Raw genomic sequence first — 16,371 nt, 5'->3', positions numbered from 1 at the left:
CAGTGATTAATGTTCCCCTAAAGCATGTTATACCCCTTTAACATTTAAACGGATTATCTTATTTTACATGAGCACTTGAACAAAAGCCAGAGGCGACTGCAGCATTTCTGTTACTGCAAGGCACAAACTGAGACCACGCTAAATCGGTGCCACTGAAGCAATCCGGAGTCTCACAGCACACCTGAGAAGCAGAACGGGCGCGTTGCATCTGTTTGAACAGCATGGTGTTTACAGTTAAGGACAAAATTCCCCTTGTGAGCTTGAGTGAAGCAGCTAGCTCACAGAAAACACGAATATAATATGTATGTTACACGTCAATTATAATATAAAATGCACAGCGTGAGGCAACTACTGGCCAAGCACCATGCCAGGCTACCATGCCTCACATTATCAGGGTGGTATGATATATAACTACGCAGTAGATTACATTATACAGCATAGCTATATGGCAACTATTGGATTTTCTGCATGGCAACAGGGGCCTATAAGCCAATAAGCTGATAGGTAAACATGTCATGCACCGCATCACCTTAAAGGACTATTAAGAGAGAGAGAGGGAGATCAGGAAGAGAAGGCATTTAATCGAGGTTCACAGTCCTCACAGCATGGATGTGCACTGCAGTGAAAACCACTTGCCTTCTAAACACATGGATAGATATCAGTAAAAACGGAACTCTCTAGCATTCACCCAATAGAATAGTCACATGTGTGCATAATTCTCTACCGTTGGAATTTTATATGTTCATCATACAGCACAGAGAAAATGCTACCATATACAAAGCTGTGTATATCTAGATTTTGATACGCTCACACATAAATACATGGCGAGACAATCTGCCACCTGAGACAGCTCATTAAAGCTCCATAATAAGGAAATTAGGCTGACGGTGATGAGACCTGATGTGAAGGCATAAAACCTACCTTTGACATCTTGGTTTTATTATCTCCAGTCAAAAAGGACAGGTTGTTAATTTCGTTCTGAACCACAAAGTTCTGCTCCTCGCGTTTGAAATTCTGAAGAGAGATAAAGTGTCAAAAGAAAACCCACGGCACATATATCGAGGTCTAATTAACACAATCCTGCTTTCCTTACGTGTCGCACAACACGTACTATATCACATTTAAAATATTGGACAGGGAGTGAGAGAACTCACATGTGACTTGCACCAGAGGATGAAAATCTCTGCGACCATTCTGAAGAGGTCGTTCGAATCAGCATCCGGTTCTTTGAGCCACCTGGACCTGCAGCAGCAGAAATGATTAAAACAGAGGGATTTGTATGTTTTTTTTCTGTAAACACTAGAAATTAAGAGAATTCCATCATCTGCTATTTGAAGTGCTGACCTGTTATTGTCCACATAGCGGATTAGCATGGGGTAAAAGGCATAGAGGTCCCTGCAGAGGACAGCAAACTCGTCCAGGATGAGCAGCTCAGCCTCCTGGGTGTCTCCCTTACTGTCCGCCTTCAGCAGCTCCTCTTCAGACACCACCTTCACCGTCTTCTTCTTGAGCTTTTCCAATGTGGGCAGGAAGTGGCTCTTCAGTAGGTCGGCACGCGCCTTGCTGATGATGGGTTGCACATACACTGAGCGATGAAAGAGAGACAAAAGTTTGTTCAAGTCTGCTTAAAATGTTCAGAATCAAGAATGAATCAAGGATTTGCTTGTATTTCATTAATATTTTCACTCTAACGCTGCTTAAAGCTCCAGTGCATAACTTTTATTCTGCCTATGTTTGATCTTCTTGCAATATTAGTTGTATGCTGCATCCTTCATCTGAAAGCAGGCTCTGTCAAGCATTACAAGAGGTGTTTATCTCATTAAGCTGCTGAACAACAAGGTAATTAGTATGTGTGATAGTCTTTCTCATTATAAAGAAAATATTAACAGTTGTCCTCACAATGCTAAATTGCCAACACAGGCTGAAATTGGATCAGGAATTGTACAGGACCTGTGAGGACTGACTGCTAAGGTGTTGTGATGTATAACTAAAAAACAAAGTGGTAAAATAGAGAAACTGATTAGCTGTTATAACAAGTGATGCCCACCTGCGATCCTCTTCATCCACGAAGCCTCGTCGATGCCCAGATTGTTGTTGAGGATCTTGAGGATGTTGCCCAGAATGAGGCTGAGGTTCTCCGAGGTGACGGTGGTGCAGCAGACGCTTCCCCCGCTGGCCGGCTGGTTCTCCGGCCCCCTCTCCCACCAGTAGGACAGATAGTTGCACAGCATGGGCAGCACCACCTCGATAACGTGAGGCATCTCTGTGTACCGTGCCCCAGACTCAGCCATGTCATTGATGTCCTTCATCAAGCCATCTAGCCGCGGCATCCCGGGACATATCTCCTCAACTGAGTCGGGTATGCCTAAGACTAAAAACAAAAACACCACAGAGGATTAGAGGTTAGTCAGCATGCTGAGTGCTCATCCTCCATGAAAACAAAACTCACTGGCTCGTTCTCGGGCACTCTTGGTGTTAAAAACCGAGCAGGGGTTGTATGCGTTGAGCAACGGCTCCAAGAAGGCCACAGGCAAGGCACCAGCCAGGGTGGCCAGACACTGTCCGAGAGCTGGCAGCTGTCTGAGGGACACACAGAAGGGTGAGCGTTGATAAGAACTGCACTGCATATCAGCGAGCTTCTCCACTATCAAGGACAACATACACAGGAAACTTTGGGTGAGGATACCTTTCCACGTAGATGTTTTTCCCAGTGCCCAGTGCATAGAGGCTGGTCAGGATTCGATAGCAGGACACTTGGACATCATCCACTGGAAAACGATAAAAAAGATGTAAACTCAACAAACTGAGCTTTGAGTTGTACCATAAAGTCAAGTTACCATCAAGTTTTCAAGTTAATGATTGATTGTTAATGGTGACGTTATTATTCTGCCTCAGTCTGATGTATGCTACATCCAAACTATCAGACCTGACTGAGGGACAAGAGGCATTTAAGCAGTTAAAAACTTTGTCAGCACTTTGGTTTCATTCATACTCCAAACTTAACAATTGTTTGAATCACATTGCACCGTTACGTAATATAGTGAGGATGCAACATGAGATTCCAATGGACTCATCCCTTGACACAACAAAGAGGCGGTCTGGACTCACGCAGCAGGTCCACCCCGAAGTGGTGCTGAGTGATGTGCTCGAACAGAGCAGTTAGGATGGGGAGCAGAGCCACGGTGGTGTAGTTGATATTCTGCGACACCCCTTTCATCTGCGAGCGGGAGTGCGTGAACTTCCCCAGCTTCAGGTTCTCAAACGTCTTCTCCAGGTCCTCTGCCGCGTTCTCAAAGAACGTCCTCAGTCCCACACGCACCATCTCCGAGCCGGACTTCATCACTGTCCTATTGGCGTAAAGGAGAGTGTAATAAATGACGGAGACCAAATGAAGAGACATGAAGGACAATCCTTGGTATGCGAAAGACAATACAGTCTACCAACGGCACGACACGTGCAATTACTTTACTCTCGCAGTCTCTTAAGGTTTTTGTCATGAAATATGAGACACCCTGAATCCTCTATCATTGAATCAGTACTGTATGACTCTACACCAGCACAATGCATTAATATGATTAGTCTGAGAACAGAGTCTGTGAGAATCAGCAGGAACATCTCAGCACAAATAAGACAGAAGCAAGTTGCTGATTTTGCCTCATCAGGTGGTTTGCCTCAACAGTACATTAAGACCACTACAAACTTTGGACAAAGTATGCCACATAAAATGTGTGTTTAAGTGTATAAAGGAAAATGTTTGGGACACATTTGCATTGCGGTTTCAACAAAGGGTTTAATTCAGAACACAGAACACACACAATTACCATTATCAAATCAAGGATTTATGTTAACATTAATTATTTTCCTTTCGACATTTTATTTCAAGAAGAATAAAATAAACAGGACTGGTCTGGTAGCCGTGCAGGTTTTGAGCTCAGACCAAAATGCACCCACCTTGTGTCCAGGGTGTGAGCCAGGATGTGCAGACAGCTCACCATGGTGGTGGAGTCACTCCCTACAATACGCCATCAAACACAAAAGTTTTTTTTATCTGAATTGAGTGATAACGCAATAATGACTCATGGTTACGTGCAATCTGGAGTCAAAAATATTCAATAGTCCTTTCAGTGAAGTTGAAATAGACAGAATAAGTGTTGTGGACTTACCACATACAAGCAAACTTCACACATATATCTACATTTACACACATACACACGCACACATTTCTGTAGTGATCAGCTTACCAAAAAGTGAAATCCTATGTCTGACAAGAGCTGCCAGTTTACAAAACAGGCTGCAAGTGTGAAGGTTAGAAAAGGGGAGGAAATCAGAAAATCAGTCAATTCTTGGAGAGAAGATTACAAATGAAGACAGTTAGGGATTAAGATGTTTAGTCGAGAGTGGTACAGATTTAAGGTCATGCTGTGTTTTTTTTTTTTAGTGAATAGCTACCTGGTGACCATCTCCTTCTCCTTGTTGGAGGCATAACCACTGCTGCTCAGGTTCTTACTGGGAGAGGAGAGGAAGTAGAGAGAGTGGTTCTTGAAGTACTGGTCAATGAGAGGGAGAAGAACCTAAAAGAAGACACATAAATTGGTATGACAGAATCGGGGGTTGATGGTTTTACATTTGTCATGCATACATTGAGGAGTTTTGAGAATTTTTTTGAGAATTTATTCTTACTTTGGCAAAAAACTTAATTTCTTGCTCATGAGGGGACCTGTCAGTTTTTCCGCTGGCAGCCATGGCCTCTGGATTGAAAACAATTTATAATTTCGAGAAATAAGACGATCACATTATGCGCGTTGTAGTGACGAGTCATGTGATCATACCTAGATGGGCGATGAACTCCTGAGCTGAGTCGACATACTTGAGGAGTTTCTTTAGGAACCTATACGCAAACCTCTTCTCCATAGAAGAAGAATCCTGCTCCAAGTCCTTCAAACCCCTGCAGCACAAGAACATATTTTAATTGAGGACTCCCTTCAACCCTTCATAGTTACTGAAAAGGTTGTGTAAAACGTTTCTTCAACACTTGAAAATGATCGTATATTCAGTGGCATCCTGAATGTGTTGACCTTGTGATGCTATAGCCATTGATTTGCAGGAAGCGGAAAAGGTCCTGGGCCTTTTCTCGATCCCGGGCCTTCTCCTTAGCTGTCAACGTGTCATAGGGCACTAACAGAGGGTGTGTTCCCCCGCCTGAAAGCACACACACAACCCAGTGTTCAGCAAAAAGAGACTCAAAAATACCATCTGCTTAGGCTAGTTAGGGTGAAAGAAAAAATAGGGGAGTGGCAGGGGACAGATCACCTCTACTTCCAAGGTCACTTTTCTTCTTCTTGGCCCAGATGTTGTGGTAATTTTCAGACACTACCTCCACCATTCCCTGTGACAGAAGATAAAAAGACAGTATATTCCACCAACATTACTCATCCCATCCAAACTTCAGAAATATTGCTATTTGGACTGAAATCAGCAATAAAACAATCTAGGAAGACTCACCTGTAGTTCCCTGGACAGAACCACACTGCTGGTGTCTATTGGGCTCGGGTTAAATCCATTTGCCTGGATTGTGGATTGAGAGATAAGCTGTGGTTATTAGCATTCGGTATCACACAACACTTTTTTAGATTAGCGACAAAGTCAACTTTGTGCCCATGATTAATACTTGCATGATGACAACTGCAAAAGTGTTTGATGTTGGCATTTGTCTGAGCTCTTTTCATTTCTACCTGTGAGACTTGAGATATCTTCCTCATTTTCTCGTTCTCTCGCTGCAGAGACATGCTCTCTCCATCTTTGGTCCTGTCGATGCTCCAGCCCATTGCCAGCATACTCTTTAGGGACTCTCTAATTGGCCATTTGTAAATCTCCTTCTCCTGAAGCGCAGACAAAGAAATGGGAGAATAAGGACTAAGCCAAGAAGCTTTACGTTCACCTCCGTCACAGATGTCTCATCTGACGTACTGCACCTTCTCTGTTAGAGCTTTATAAGTCCTGAGCTGAGGGTGAATCTTGGCCTTCTCATCAACACAATCTCCATATTTCCATCCAAGCAGCACCTGAGGCACATGGGATGCACACAAGGGTGAACACAAACCTCATTGCCTTCTGAGATGCCTGAGGGCATGATTTATTATTTGAAAAACTGGGTAAAAGACTCAGGAAGCGTAACATATTTATGAGCCAAAGTGCATTCAATTCTTGCTGTTCTCAGCTGTTGTGATGTGTTTTGTTTAGTTTTGTTTTTTTATATACAAATACAACAACAACAAAAAAACATTGGCACAAAAATGAGCAAGGGGCTTTTACATCGAGGCTAGCACAGTTATTGGCGGCATGCCCAGAATGCCTTTCGAAGGAGAGATAGCTATGATACTAGGGGGAAGAACAGTGTCAAGATGTTTTTTTAACGTAATTTAAGAATCTAAAAAAGGAAAAAAAAGGTCAGTTATATTCCAATTTTTTTCAGCAGCATCTGGATCTTGTTTCGCCTGGAGACATTTCTACATCTCCCACAGGAAGTTATTTGCTTCATGTCAAGACAGACAAAGGCAACAGCAACGTTTTACTCGTAAAGCAAGACAAGCAGTTTGGAATATGACTGAAAACACAAAGAAATGCTCACAAATACTTTCAAAAGAGAATCCTACTGCTCAAAAAATATTCATTCAGCGGTTTGATGAGATAAATGCTTCATGTCCAGACCACAACTTTATACACAGACAGTATAAAGTATATTGCTGAAATACTAATATTATTACCAATACTACTACTGCCCCATTTCTCCAGGTGGACACTAATGTTTGGCCTTACCTTCTCTGCAGACCACTTCTCATGGGAATGCTCAGCATATTTGTTGGCAAAGTGCTCAAGCTTTTCTGGCAGAGCAATGCTGGAGAGAGAGAGTGTGCGACAGTTGGTTGGCATATGCAAATGGAAGTTACTCAAGTCATCTACAGTCATGTAGTCTGTGCAAAGCTCTGCATGTTGCATCTCACTGACATACGGTCGCAACAGAAGCTTACTTCGCAGTACTGATTGGTTTGGGGTCAAAGTTGCCCTGAGCATCGACAGAAACAGGCTTCTCCACAGTCGTACTAATAGAGGCGTCCACGTAGTCCGGTGGCAAAGCTCCAGCTATGGCACTGAGGCAAGGCATGGCCATCTTGAATAGCTCTGCGTCATATTTCTGCATGGGATTAAAAAAAAAAAAAAAAGGCATGTCATAAAGTTAAATCCAAAACTCACCTACAATTTCTACATAAGGTGGGAGTTAAGAAAAAGAAGCAACACAGCCACACTAGTATGAGAGTGTGGCTGGATCGATTATTGGCTGGCTTCTTGGCCTCTACTCATGAGTGTTCATTTAGAGTCCACCCATCCGCATGACTAACAGACATTTGGGCAAATGAGTTCCTTACTCGGTTACTTTTTATGTGAACAATTATTGTTGAAAATTGCGTATTGAAGAAATTAATGCAAAAAAAAAAACACGCTATATATAACTGACTTCTCACCCTCTGGGACAGAGAATCAAACACTCCCCAGAAGATCTTCTTGGTGAGCAGTAGTTCATCCTCAGACGCCGTCCCATAGCTGCCCCATCCCGACGGGAGGCAGTAGTACTTCCAGTTCTGCTCATAGTGGTTGGTTAGCAGCTGGAGGACACACAGAGGACAAAGTTTAGTACATGTACAGAACTGAATGGACAGGACAATTAACGGCGTTTTCAGTGACGGGCAGCCAGCTACACCTTGGGTATGTTCTCGCAGCACGGTGGCACTGAGCCATGAATACATACATGGATGTAAAGAGCAACCGTTTCACAGCCCAATCGCAATCTATTACACTTCCATTATTTCTCTGCTGAGGCCAGATGGATGGAGAGCAGCAGTGGAGCCAACAAGCATGAAATCACACAGTCCAATACTTCATCTCCTTGTTTTCCTTCATCTCTCTACAGTACTTATTCTACCCCAGATGATTAAGCCCACACTGGTACAAATGTGCCCCTGTTTTTGTGTGTGTGTGTGTGCGTGCGTCTGAAAGAAGAAAAAATAGTAGTAATTCATGACTACACAGTAACCACATAGACATAGCTCAGGGTCGGTTATGTAGAAAAGAAGAACAAAAAGAAAAGATTAAAAGTAAACAGCGGATAATGAGGCACGCCGGCCACAATGACTGTGAGATAAAGGTGTGATAAGAGAGAGCTTTAAAAAAAAAAAAAGATAAAGAAATTGTTGCCCACCCTGAGAGGCATCTTGCAGTATTCGGTCAACAAGGGCACATCAAAGACAAGGCGGTGCAGGAGCTGCTGCAGCATGGAGGGACGGAGGTGTCTGCAAAATAAGGTGTGAAAGAGATAAGAGCGCCGCCCTTAACTGGAACATCTTGAGGGTCTGATCTGTTTAGTTGGCATTTTGTCTCTGAAGGATGTTTAGAAAAGTTAAGGTGAGTAAAGTTTGCAAGAAAGCTGGACTAAATGTGTAGAAGCCTAGGAAGTAGAATGAAAGTAGTCGTTGTGGGCAATGAGTTAATGGTCTCAATTGCTCGTTTCAGGTCTTCTTCAATCGCTGTCCATTTTGTAAATGATGTTCCCATTCAGAGAAAAATAAGACACTAATGTACAGTACATATGAGTGGACAACATTTTTAATCTCTACTGGTTAAAGCAGTCATTTTCTTTTAGCCCCTCACTTGCAGACAGCCAGGAGACACTCCTCTATGGCGTCTCGCTGGGCCTTGGTGAGTGACCGGCCCTTGGAAAGGCGGTAGATGGTGTGGAGAGTGGAGTCGATGAGGCTGGCGTAGTGTTCGGTGCCAGCAAACAGAGGAGCGCAGCGGGTGAGGAGGGGGAGCATGGCGGAGCCGATGTAGCGGTTCATCGCCAGCGCTGTCTCTGTGGTACAGAGACACTCCTGGAAACAAAATGGAGACACGGGTCAACAGGTGTCCTTCATCAGTGTCGGCTGCGCTGTCTTTTACCTCATGTCACAACTTTAATAGTGTTTCTCCATTGTAAAGAACATAAACACACCTAAATACACACATTTAAAGATATAATGTAACCTTTTTGCATAAACTACATAAAAATGGCATGACTAATGTAATGGCCAAGCACCAATGGATTTAAAAATGTTGTTTTTGTTTCTCAAATAAACCTAAACAAACCTGGAAATTCCTCATTAGCATCAAGAGCTTGCTCAGTGTAATTGATTTTGTAATGACCCGATGAAGTTCATGTTACAGAGAACAGGCCATTCATCACTTCTCCGCTGTGTTTGTTAAAAGCTTCACCCACCGTATCCAGAGAGGTAGCAGCCTTCAGGTCAGGCAGGAAGCCAACTTCGAGCAGGTGCAGCAGAAAGCTCTGGTCCTCAACGCCATATACTCTGTCCAGAAATAGGACCATGGGGGCTTTGTGGTCTGGACAAAAGCAGGCTGACATGTCCGGTTCTGTCATTGACCCATCTGGATGAGATTAAGGCAGAGAGAGGAAGGCGTGACATTCTGAAGTGGGTAATCCATGTAGTGAAATACACAGAGAACAGGCCACAGTACGTAATGGCAAAGGTTTTTTATTTTTTAATTAGAGGAGTTGTGTGTGTGTTCATTAGGCAGATTGCAGCAGCAGCAGCATGTGAATGAGAGGCTGGTGCGGTCTTCACTCTGGGCCTGCTGACAGAGCTTGTGTGGTGGTGCGCACAGCAGCAAACCTAAGAGGCGAGTCTTTCCTAGCTTATGCAGATCAATCAATAGAGCAAGACAGCTTGCTATTGAAATGATCTGGCTTACTCAGAGCTATGGGAGTGTGCAGTAAAATGTTGCTGATTAAAAGGGCATGAGCGGTGAAATGTAATGAATATCCTTCTGCTTTGGACCCAACGTGCATAGGAGGTGGATAGATAGTATAGTCTGCCTTTTACATGTGATGTACCTGCATTTAAAGTTTAGACCTTCTGTTGTAGCATGCATGCAGCATATGACACGTCCACTGATGGTTGAAAGCTATTGGGAGCAAATATCAACACCAGTACCTTTGTTGATGATGGGCATTTTGAGTGGTATACTGATAATGCCCACAAGGTCTTCAGTTGGAACCAAAGAACGCAGGATGGCACGGATGCGTAGAGCTTCACCTTTTCCCTTGTTGATGAGCTGGAGGAGGAAAAAAAAGGAGTGAAAACAGGGAGAACTAATATAAAAATGTACAATATAAAATCACAGAAAAAAAACAAAAAACATACATGCATTTCTGGCGCGCAACGTCCCAAAAGGTCTATGAGCGCAGAGTAGAAGGACATAATGGCATTGCCCATGTGAACCACCTCCTCTTCATCATCGCCATCAGCAGACCTAACAGTGGGAAATTAGCATAGAGAAAGTTGAGGAACATCTATGAAGGACAACACTGCAAAGATGCAAGTCACAGGGAATGAAGGAAGCTAATCTTCCAGCTAATTCCTCAGCATTGATTTGATCTTTAACTTTGTGGCTTACACGTCAGAGCTGAATCCTTGGACAGAGCCCGGCAGGTCCAGAGCGGGCGTCTCAGAGATCTTGATAGCTTCTTTCATGGCCGCTAACAGGCCGTTCCCACCCTCTCCCCTCAACGCAGGTCCAAAACACTCTGGACGACGGATTAGCAGCTTGACCACAACGCTGGAGTTCTCCTCTACACTTTCACCTTGTACACAAACAATATGAACGGACACAAGTAAATACAGACCAGCATGGGAATAGATAATTATGCGCATAGCTCAAAGCCACAGGCAAAATGCCAAGTGGACTTTGCCTTGAGCAACCTGAAAGAAGTTGTAACTTTGTTACAAGAAGTCAAAGACAAGAGTGGGAGATAGTAACAGCAGTCCTACCATTGACGAAGACAGCAAACCGCAAGAAGGAAAGGTAACGTTCTCCTTCAATGGGGTTCCAACCAATGTCTGGATAACCTTTAGCCAGAAGCATTGGACAACTCTGGAGACCACATCCTGCTAGGTAGGTGACCACCTATTGATACAACACATACATAGCATCTATTCATTCTTTCTAATGTGTTTATCCAACACAGTTTTATTTTTTAGTATGTCCTCATTTATACAGTCGGTATGCATCTCCCTGAGTTTCTAATAGACTTTTTGTCTATGAAATGATATACTAACAAAATCTCATGACAAGAAAGACAACACACCTTGTCCAGATCTGGCTCCTCCAGCGCTAGAGCCAGGCCGTTGTTGTCCATCACTGAGGAAGCGGCCACATCTAATGGAGTGGATCCCCTCATAGAGGGTGAGGCTGCACAATAAAGAACACACAAAAGGTCCAGCTGCTTATTGTCCACTCTGCCTTATGTAATATCTCTGGACAACTAGCCTGTATATGTCTTCTTGTATGGACAAAAATGCTTTGCAAAGTGCGGAGAGTGGTGTTTCAAATCATTGTATTAGCATTTGACTGTGAGCAGAAAGAATGGAGTTGATTAGATTTTGGTTGTGATCGTATGATGCATATTACATGTAGTGACACTACATGGGGAAACTGAACAGCCTTGGTGGAGGTCTGTGTTTTTATTATAAGATTTCTTTTTTCTCTGCTTATACTGTCACATAGCGTGTCACCAGTTTAATGAACAATCTGTGAAGTGTGTTCATGTGTGTGTATGAGTGAGTGCATTGCGTGGCCTATGTGCCTTCCTGAGTGGGTGCATGTGTGTGTGCATCCAGGGGAATCGCTCTCTCTTGGCACAGCAGGGTGCTCACTAAGACTGTGGCATTGCCATCTTCTAACAGAATGTGAGATGAGTCGCTCCCCTTGCTAAGAAGCTCTGAGTGCACTGACTCACAATTACACACACATCTTCTGAGGTGTGAGTCTGATGTATGTTAGCTCAGAGACGCAGAGCAAGCCCCATGATGGTAAAAGTGTCAACCATTTTAATGAGGATGCTGGGGTTTGTTATCCATTCATACTGAAGGTGATTTTACAGACACGTTTGTCCTTTCCTTCACAGTTTCACATACAACATCCTACTAACCTTTATTTGTGTCTCGTGTCTTCACTGTTTCAATCACACAGCTAATAATCTTGATGATAACATGGTTTATACCCACCTAGTCCCACACTGCTGTTCTCCAGCAGGTAACTAAGGTGGTCAAACATGGCTTTCTGGTTCTGACGGCTGATCCTACAGAAGTAGCACAGGAAGCGACAACAGCTGGCCACCATCTTGGGGAAGGCGATTTCCTGTAGGGTAGCACATACAGACTAAGAAGGGTCAAACATCTGGCCTGGTTATGTTTTAATTAAGAAATTGCAGCAAGTTTTTAAGTCTCAGCAAATGCAAATTGTGCAAAAAATATTGTAATATGCCCAAAAGCAGGTTTTGGAGGGGGGTTCTGAGTTCAATGCAGAGGCTTCCTCCAGCCTTGATACTATAAATTCTCCTGCATATCTTTGTATCTAATTAAACTCTAAAAGGTCTGACACCTTCACACGCTGCCTGCCACAGTCTACCCTTTGTGGCCTCAGCCTGAGGAAAAAAGTCCACCTACTAGGACCACGGCTTCATTAACCACACATTCACCGTGTGAAAAATAACACGTATGACAACTGGTCTTTCTTTTAGCAAGGTGCATCATTTCTAGCGATGGTGGTGTAGTGTGGAGGCCAGTGGAAGGGGAGATAAATATAGAGGTAGATGTTGTTAAACCTGGGATTTGTCTCCTCCGAGCACATTGACCATGACCTCCATGACAGTCTCATGCATGCCCAGTATTCTCATTAGGTTCGGGTGCTGGTAGAACACTTTGTTGTTCATGATGTCGCTAAAGAAAAAAAAAGAGACAGAGATATTGAATATTAAACAAAACCTGACAAAAATAGATGGGCAATTTCAGGTGGACTCAAGAAAAGTTGGCCAACTGACCCAAGTCCATCAATCATGAGCTTCTCCTCTTCTTTTCCCATGCGGACAGACAGCAGCGACCTGATCTGACCCAGCGAGGCCAAGAGGTTGATGGTGTCTTGCACAGAGGCAGCGCTGATGGTGTACGCCTTCCTCATGGCGCGAAGCAGTTCGCCAATGCTGTCGTACTGTCTCCTCAGCAGGCTGAACATCTTGCGTACGAGCTCTGGGTCCTGTATGTGACATTCCTGGGCCCAGCTGACCATGGTCTGAGAGATCAGCTCCTTCAGATTGGCTGGGGATAAAAGAGTTGGATTAACAGGTTATTTGTTTTTGTTTTGTTTGTTATAATGGATGGCAAACGGTTTAAAATTAAGCATACGTGGAACACAAGCATTTATTTATTTAGAGTCCTATTTCCGGTCACCTGACAATGGTGCTTACTCTTCTTCAACTCAAGTTATTTTCCAGTCTGTTACATTCAAACCATTTAAACAAAGCTGATTAACCCTTAGAACAAAGAGCATTTCGGCTGCTTTTCTCCATTACTATGTTTAAACTTACAGTATATACAGAGGCTATAAGAATGTGCAATTTTTTTTCAGAACAACCTATAAGCAAAAAAATTAATTTTCACCAACTATGTAAACACACCTGAGCAAAAAGTACTCAAAATGTTTAAAATCGTACTGAATTTGTGAAATTTGCAAATACGACACAGTTCAAAGTTCACTCGTTTTTTATGAACAAAAAGAAAAGAAAAACGGTCTAATTTTGTGACTTCTGCACAATTATTGCCACTTTACATCACTACTAAAAATGCGATATAAAATGAATCATAACTTTGACTCAACAACACAGAAAAATGCATTTTTAAAGCCTGAATATGTGACCTATAAACACCCCCCCAGGATGTCCATGTAAGGAGTTGTGTAATATTCCCACTGCAATTTACCATGGGTGCACCTGCGAACAGTGCACTAAGGGTTAAACCTATAACCTCTCTGTATTTCACAGTATAGCAGTGTTTCGATCACGTGTCACTCAGCGACATTCCTAAGCTGCACACAGGAAGTGATTTGTTTTATGTCAAGACAGACAGACAGGCAACAGCAGCATTGTGACAGTAAACCCAATTGGCTCTAAACAGGTTGAAGTATGAATGAAAACATAAAGGGAATTCTACTGCTCAAAAAAAACCTGGTGGCTCAGCAAACAAAGGCTCCCTCAGTCAGGTCTGATATTATTGCATGACAGAGCCCGTTTTCAGATGAAATTATGTTGTTTCTGTTCACCAAGACCAAACACAGGCGGAATGAAGTGTGGTGACAGATATTTATCAACACAAATGAGAATATCTCCAAATCCTCTACCTAGATCTACCCATCAGTGCAACAGTTGTTGACAAAGAGTTGGTTCTGACTTATGGTTAAGTGTTAGGTTCTACTTTATATTTTCCCACTTTTTATTCAATAAAAAGTGAGGACAACATAAAATTGCTTTCCCTTTTCACCTTTGGGTCAGTATTTGTTTGCATAATCAGGGATGTTTTTCCCTCTTAAAATTAAACGAGGAAGCTTTCAAATGAGCCCGGGGATTTGGTTGTAATCACAGGGGCTGAAGAACAGAGGCATTCAAAATGAAATAAAATTATATTATCGCCCTAAACCTATAGTGTAGATGTGACTGGGCGATTCAGGCTTCTCTCATTTTAAACAATACAATAAAAGTGATTATTTATTGAAGAAATTACAGTGAAGTCTCCTAATCCTTACTGCATTGTATTGGCTTTGGAGGAAAAAATACTTACAACAAGACACAACAATTGTCCTCAAGACACTTCCTCCTTCAGTACATCCATACAACGATAGACACACTGAGTCATCCTTTATATCCAAACACATCTATATAATCTATAAGGCTGATGTTAAAAGAGCCTTCACTTGACTACGTGCCTACATTTTTACTCAGATGACCACTTCTGCGATGCAATTACGACCATGAGCACAAACAGCAAAAAAAAAGGGCTGTGGTATGTGCATGTGCACAAAAGCCTACGCCTTTAAAGCAGAGGTAATCAGTTCAACAATGTCATAATTATTTTCTTCTATTCTATGGAAAAGAGAACAGATTGTGAACTCAGTGGAGCGGAAAAAGACCGACGTGTTACGTAAAGAGCAGCGGAGGGGAGGTGGAGGATGTATTAATAGTGTTGCACGTTGTGACGTTCCACTCCTGTGGTTAAACTGAGACATTTGTTTGGACAGCACAAATGTGGGCTACCCTTAAGGCTTCATTAAAACTGGATCAATAGGTTTTGTGTGGGTGTACGTATGTATGTGTGTGTGTGTGTGAGAGAGTGAATGTGCCTGTTCATGAAATATGAATACACAAAGGACAGAAAGGCATCAATTTAACAACTCGGAAACCATAAAAGATGGCGCAATTTACACACAATTGATTTCTTTAAAAGTATTGCAATTAGGTGATTGTATTTTTAAGGCCCCTGCGTCAATTTGGTTGATTGGTTTTCCAAAACTACCTGACACCAGGCTGTCAATCAATGTACACGTGTGTGTGTGTGTTTGTGTGTGTTTGTGTGTGATGGGGGGGAGGGTGGGGCAGAATGTCCCAGTCAGCAGTAACCGATCCTTTCGCCGTCGAGGTGCGTGGGAGTCGGAGACAGGGCAGACGCACCATCCTGCACCGAAATAAGAAGCAACAGTTCTTCCCCCGAGCCAACATGCACCACAACACCTGCCTCTCGTTCTGTCACATGATCAAACACGTTTGCTCGTGCCCCTCCTGTCTGTTCCCCTCACTACACACCTGCATACAAATCTGACCGGTCTAGAGTTGCACTGATAAAAGCCAGCGGGACTTGAGAGCTCTCTCTCTCTCTCTCTCACACACACACACACACACACACACATAGTGGAGCAAGAGATTTCTTCAAGGCACATGATAAAATTGGTGTAAAAACCAATTTGTTAAATTAGGGAAATTATTAATTTTGTCCTATTACTGCACTCTAGTGAAATAATGGCAAAGATGATGATAGTGCCTCTTTTTTCACCACAGACTCATCGAGCAACATGAAAGTGACAGAAGGAGGTTAACATACAGTAACTGTTGAGAATGCATGTCTTCTTCACTCACATTCTGAAAACGATATACAAGCAAATAACGAGCAAAACAAAAAGTGCATCGACTACATAATGTTTGAGCTCATGCATTGTTTACGTGTTCGCTTCTGTGCAGCGTTCCTCTTCTGTGACTTTCTGTTTGTTGGTGGCGCCGCAACCAAGAGTCTATGATCTTAACACTAATTTACCAACAGACATAATCCAAAGTGACGTGATGGTCCTGAACTACAGCTGCCACCATAAACAAATCTACAGTAAAATCCCAGTGCAGACGGTATATCGAATCGGACTTGCAAGTATCTTAAATTTTTACTT

At 42.9% G+C, this 16,371-nt stretch overlaps 1 protein-coding gene across 3 annotated transcripts in view; it reads right to left on the bottom strand.

The window, feature by feature from the left end:
- LOC122782677 (ryanodine receptor 3-like) overlaps window positions 1-16,371 on the bottom strand; it is an 87,790-nt gene that overhangs the window by 17,249 nt on the left and 54,170 nt on the right. For all 3 annotated transcript variants that reach the window (XM_044047120.1, XM_044047121.1, XM_044047122.1), the window contains 31 exons: window positions 12,932-13,205; window positions 12,716-12,830; window positions 12,117-12,249; window positions 11,198-11,301; window positions 10,881-11,016; window positions 10,507-10,693; window positions 10,254-10,362; window positions 10,044-10,164; window positions 9,308-9,477; window positions 8,704-8,924; window positions 8,255-8,345; window positions 7,521-7,661; window positions 7,029-7,192; window positions 6,817-6,895; window positions 5,973-6,062; window positions 5,733-5,879; window positions 5,503-5,565; window positions 5,311-5,386; window positions 5,076-5,199; window positions 4,830-4,945; window positions 4,681-4,748; window positions 4,450-4,571; window positions 4,242-4,291; window positions 3,952-4,012; window positions 3,109-3,347; window positions 2,687-2,768; window positions 2,450-2,580; window positions 2,048-2,371; window positions 1,345-1,585; window positions 1,155-1,242; window positions 922-1,014 (listed from right to left, as the gene is read on the bottom strand). In XM_044047120.1, the coding sequence (XP_043903055.1) occupies window positions 922-1,014; window positions 1,155-1,242; window positions 1,345-1,585; window positions 2,048-2,371; window positions 2,450-2,580; window positions 2,687-2,768; window positions 3,109-3,347; window positions 3,952-4,012; window positions 4,242-4,291; window positions 4,450-4,571; window positions 4,681-4,748; window positions 4,830-4,945; window positions 5,076-5,199; window positions 5,311-5,386; window positions 5,503-5,565; window positions 5,733-5,879; window positions 5,973-6,062; window positions 6,817-6,895; window positions 7,029-7,192; window positions 7,521-7,661; window positions 8,255-8,345; window positions 8,704-8,924; window positions 9,308-9,477; window positions 10,044-10,164; window positions 10,254-10,362; window positions 10,507-10,693; window positions 10,881-11,016; window positions 11,198-11,301; window positions 12,117-12,249; window positions 12,716-12,830; window positions 12,932-13,205 (4,160 nt within the window). The remainder of the gene's footprint in view (window positions 1-921; window positions 1,015-1,154; window positions 1,243-1,344; window positions 1,586-2,047; window positions 2,372-2,449; window positions 2,581-2,686; window positions 2,769-3,108; window positions 3,348-3,951; window positions 4,013-4,241; window positions 4,292-4,449; window positions 4,572-4,680; window positions 4,749-4,829; window positions 4,946-5,075; window positions 5,200-5,310; window positions 5,387-5,502; window positions 5,566-5,732; window positions 5,880-5,972; window positions 6,063-6,816; window positions 6,896-7,028; window positions 7,193-7,520; window positions 7,662-8,254; window positions 8,346-8,703; window positions 8,925-9,307; window positions 9,478-10,043; window positions 10,165-10,253; window positions 10,363-10,506; window positions 10,694-10,880; window positions 11,017-11,197; window positions 11,302-12,116; window positions 12,250-12,715; window positions 12,831-12,931; window positions 13,206-16,371) is intronic.

Source organism: Solea senegalensis, linkage group LG16 (assembly GCF_019176455.1).
Source record: "Solea senegalensis isolate Sse05_10M linkage group LG16, IFAPA_SoseM_1, whole genome shotgun sequence".
In the NCBI taxonomy this organism is placed as follows: Eukaryota; Metazoa; Chordata; class Actinopteri; order Pleuronectiformes; family Soleidae; genus Solea; species Solea senegalensis.
This window is presented reverse-complemented; position numbering and strand designations above follow the sequence as displayed.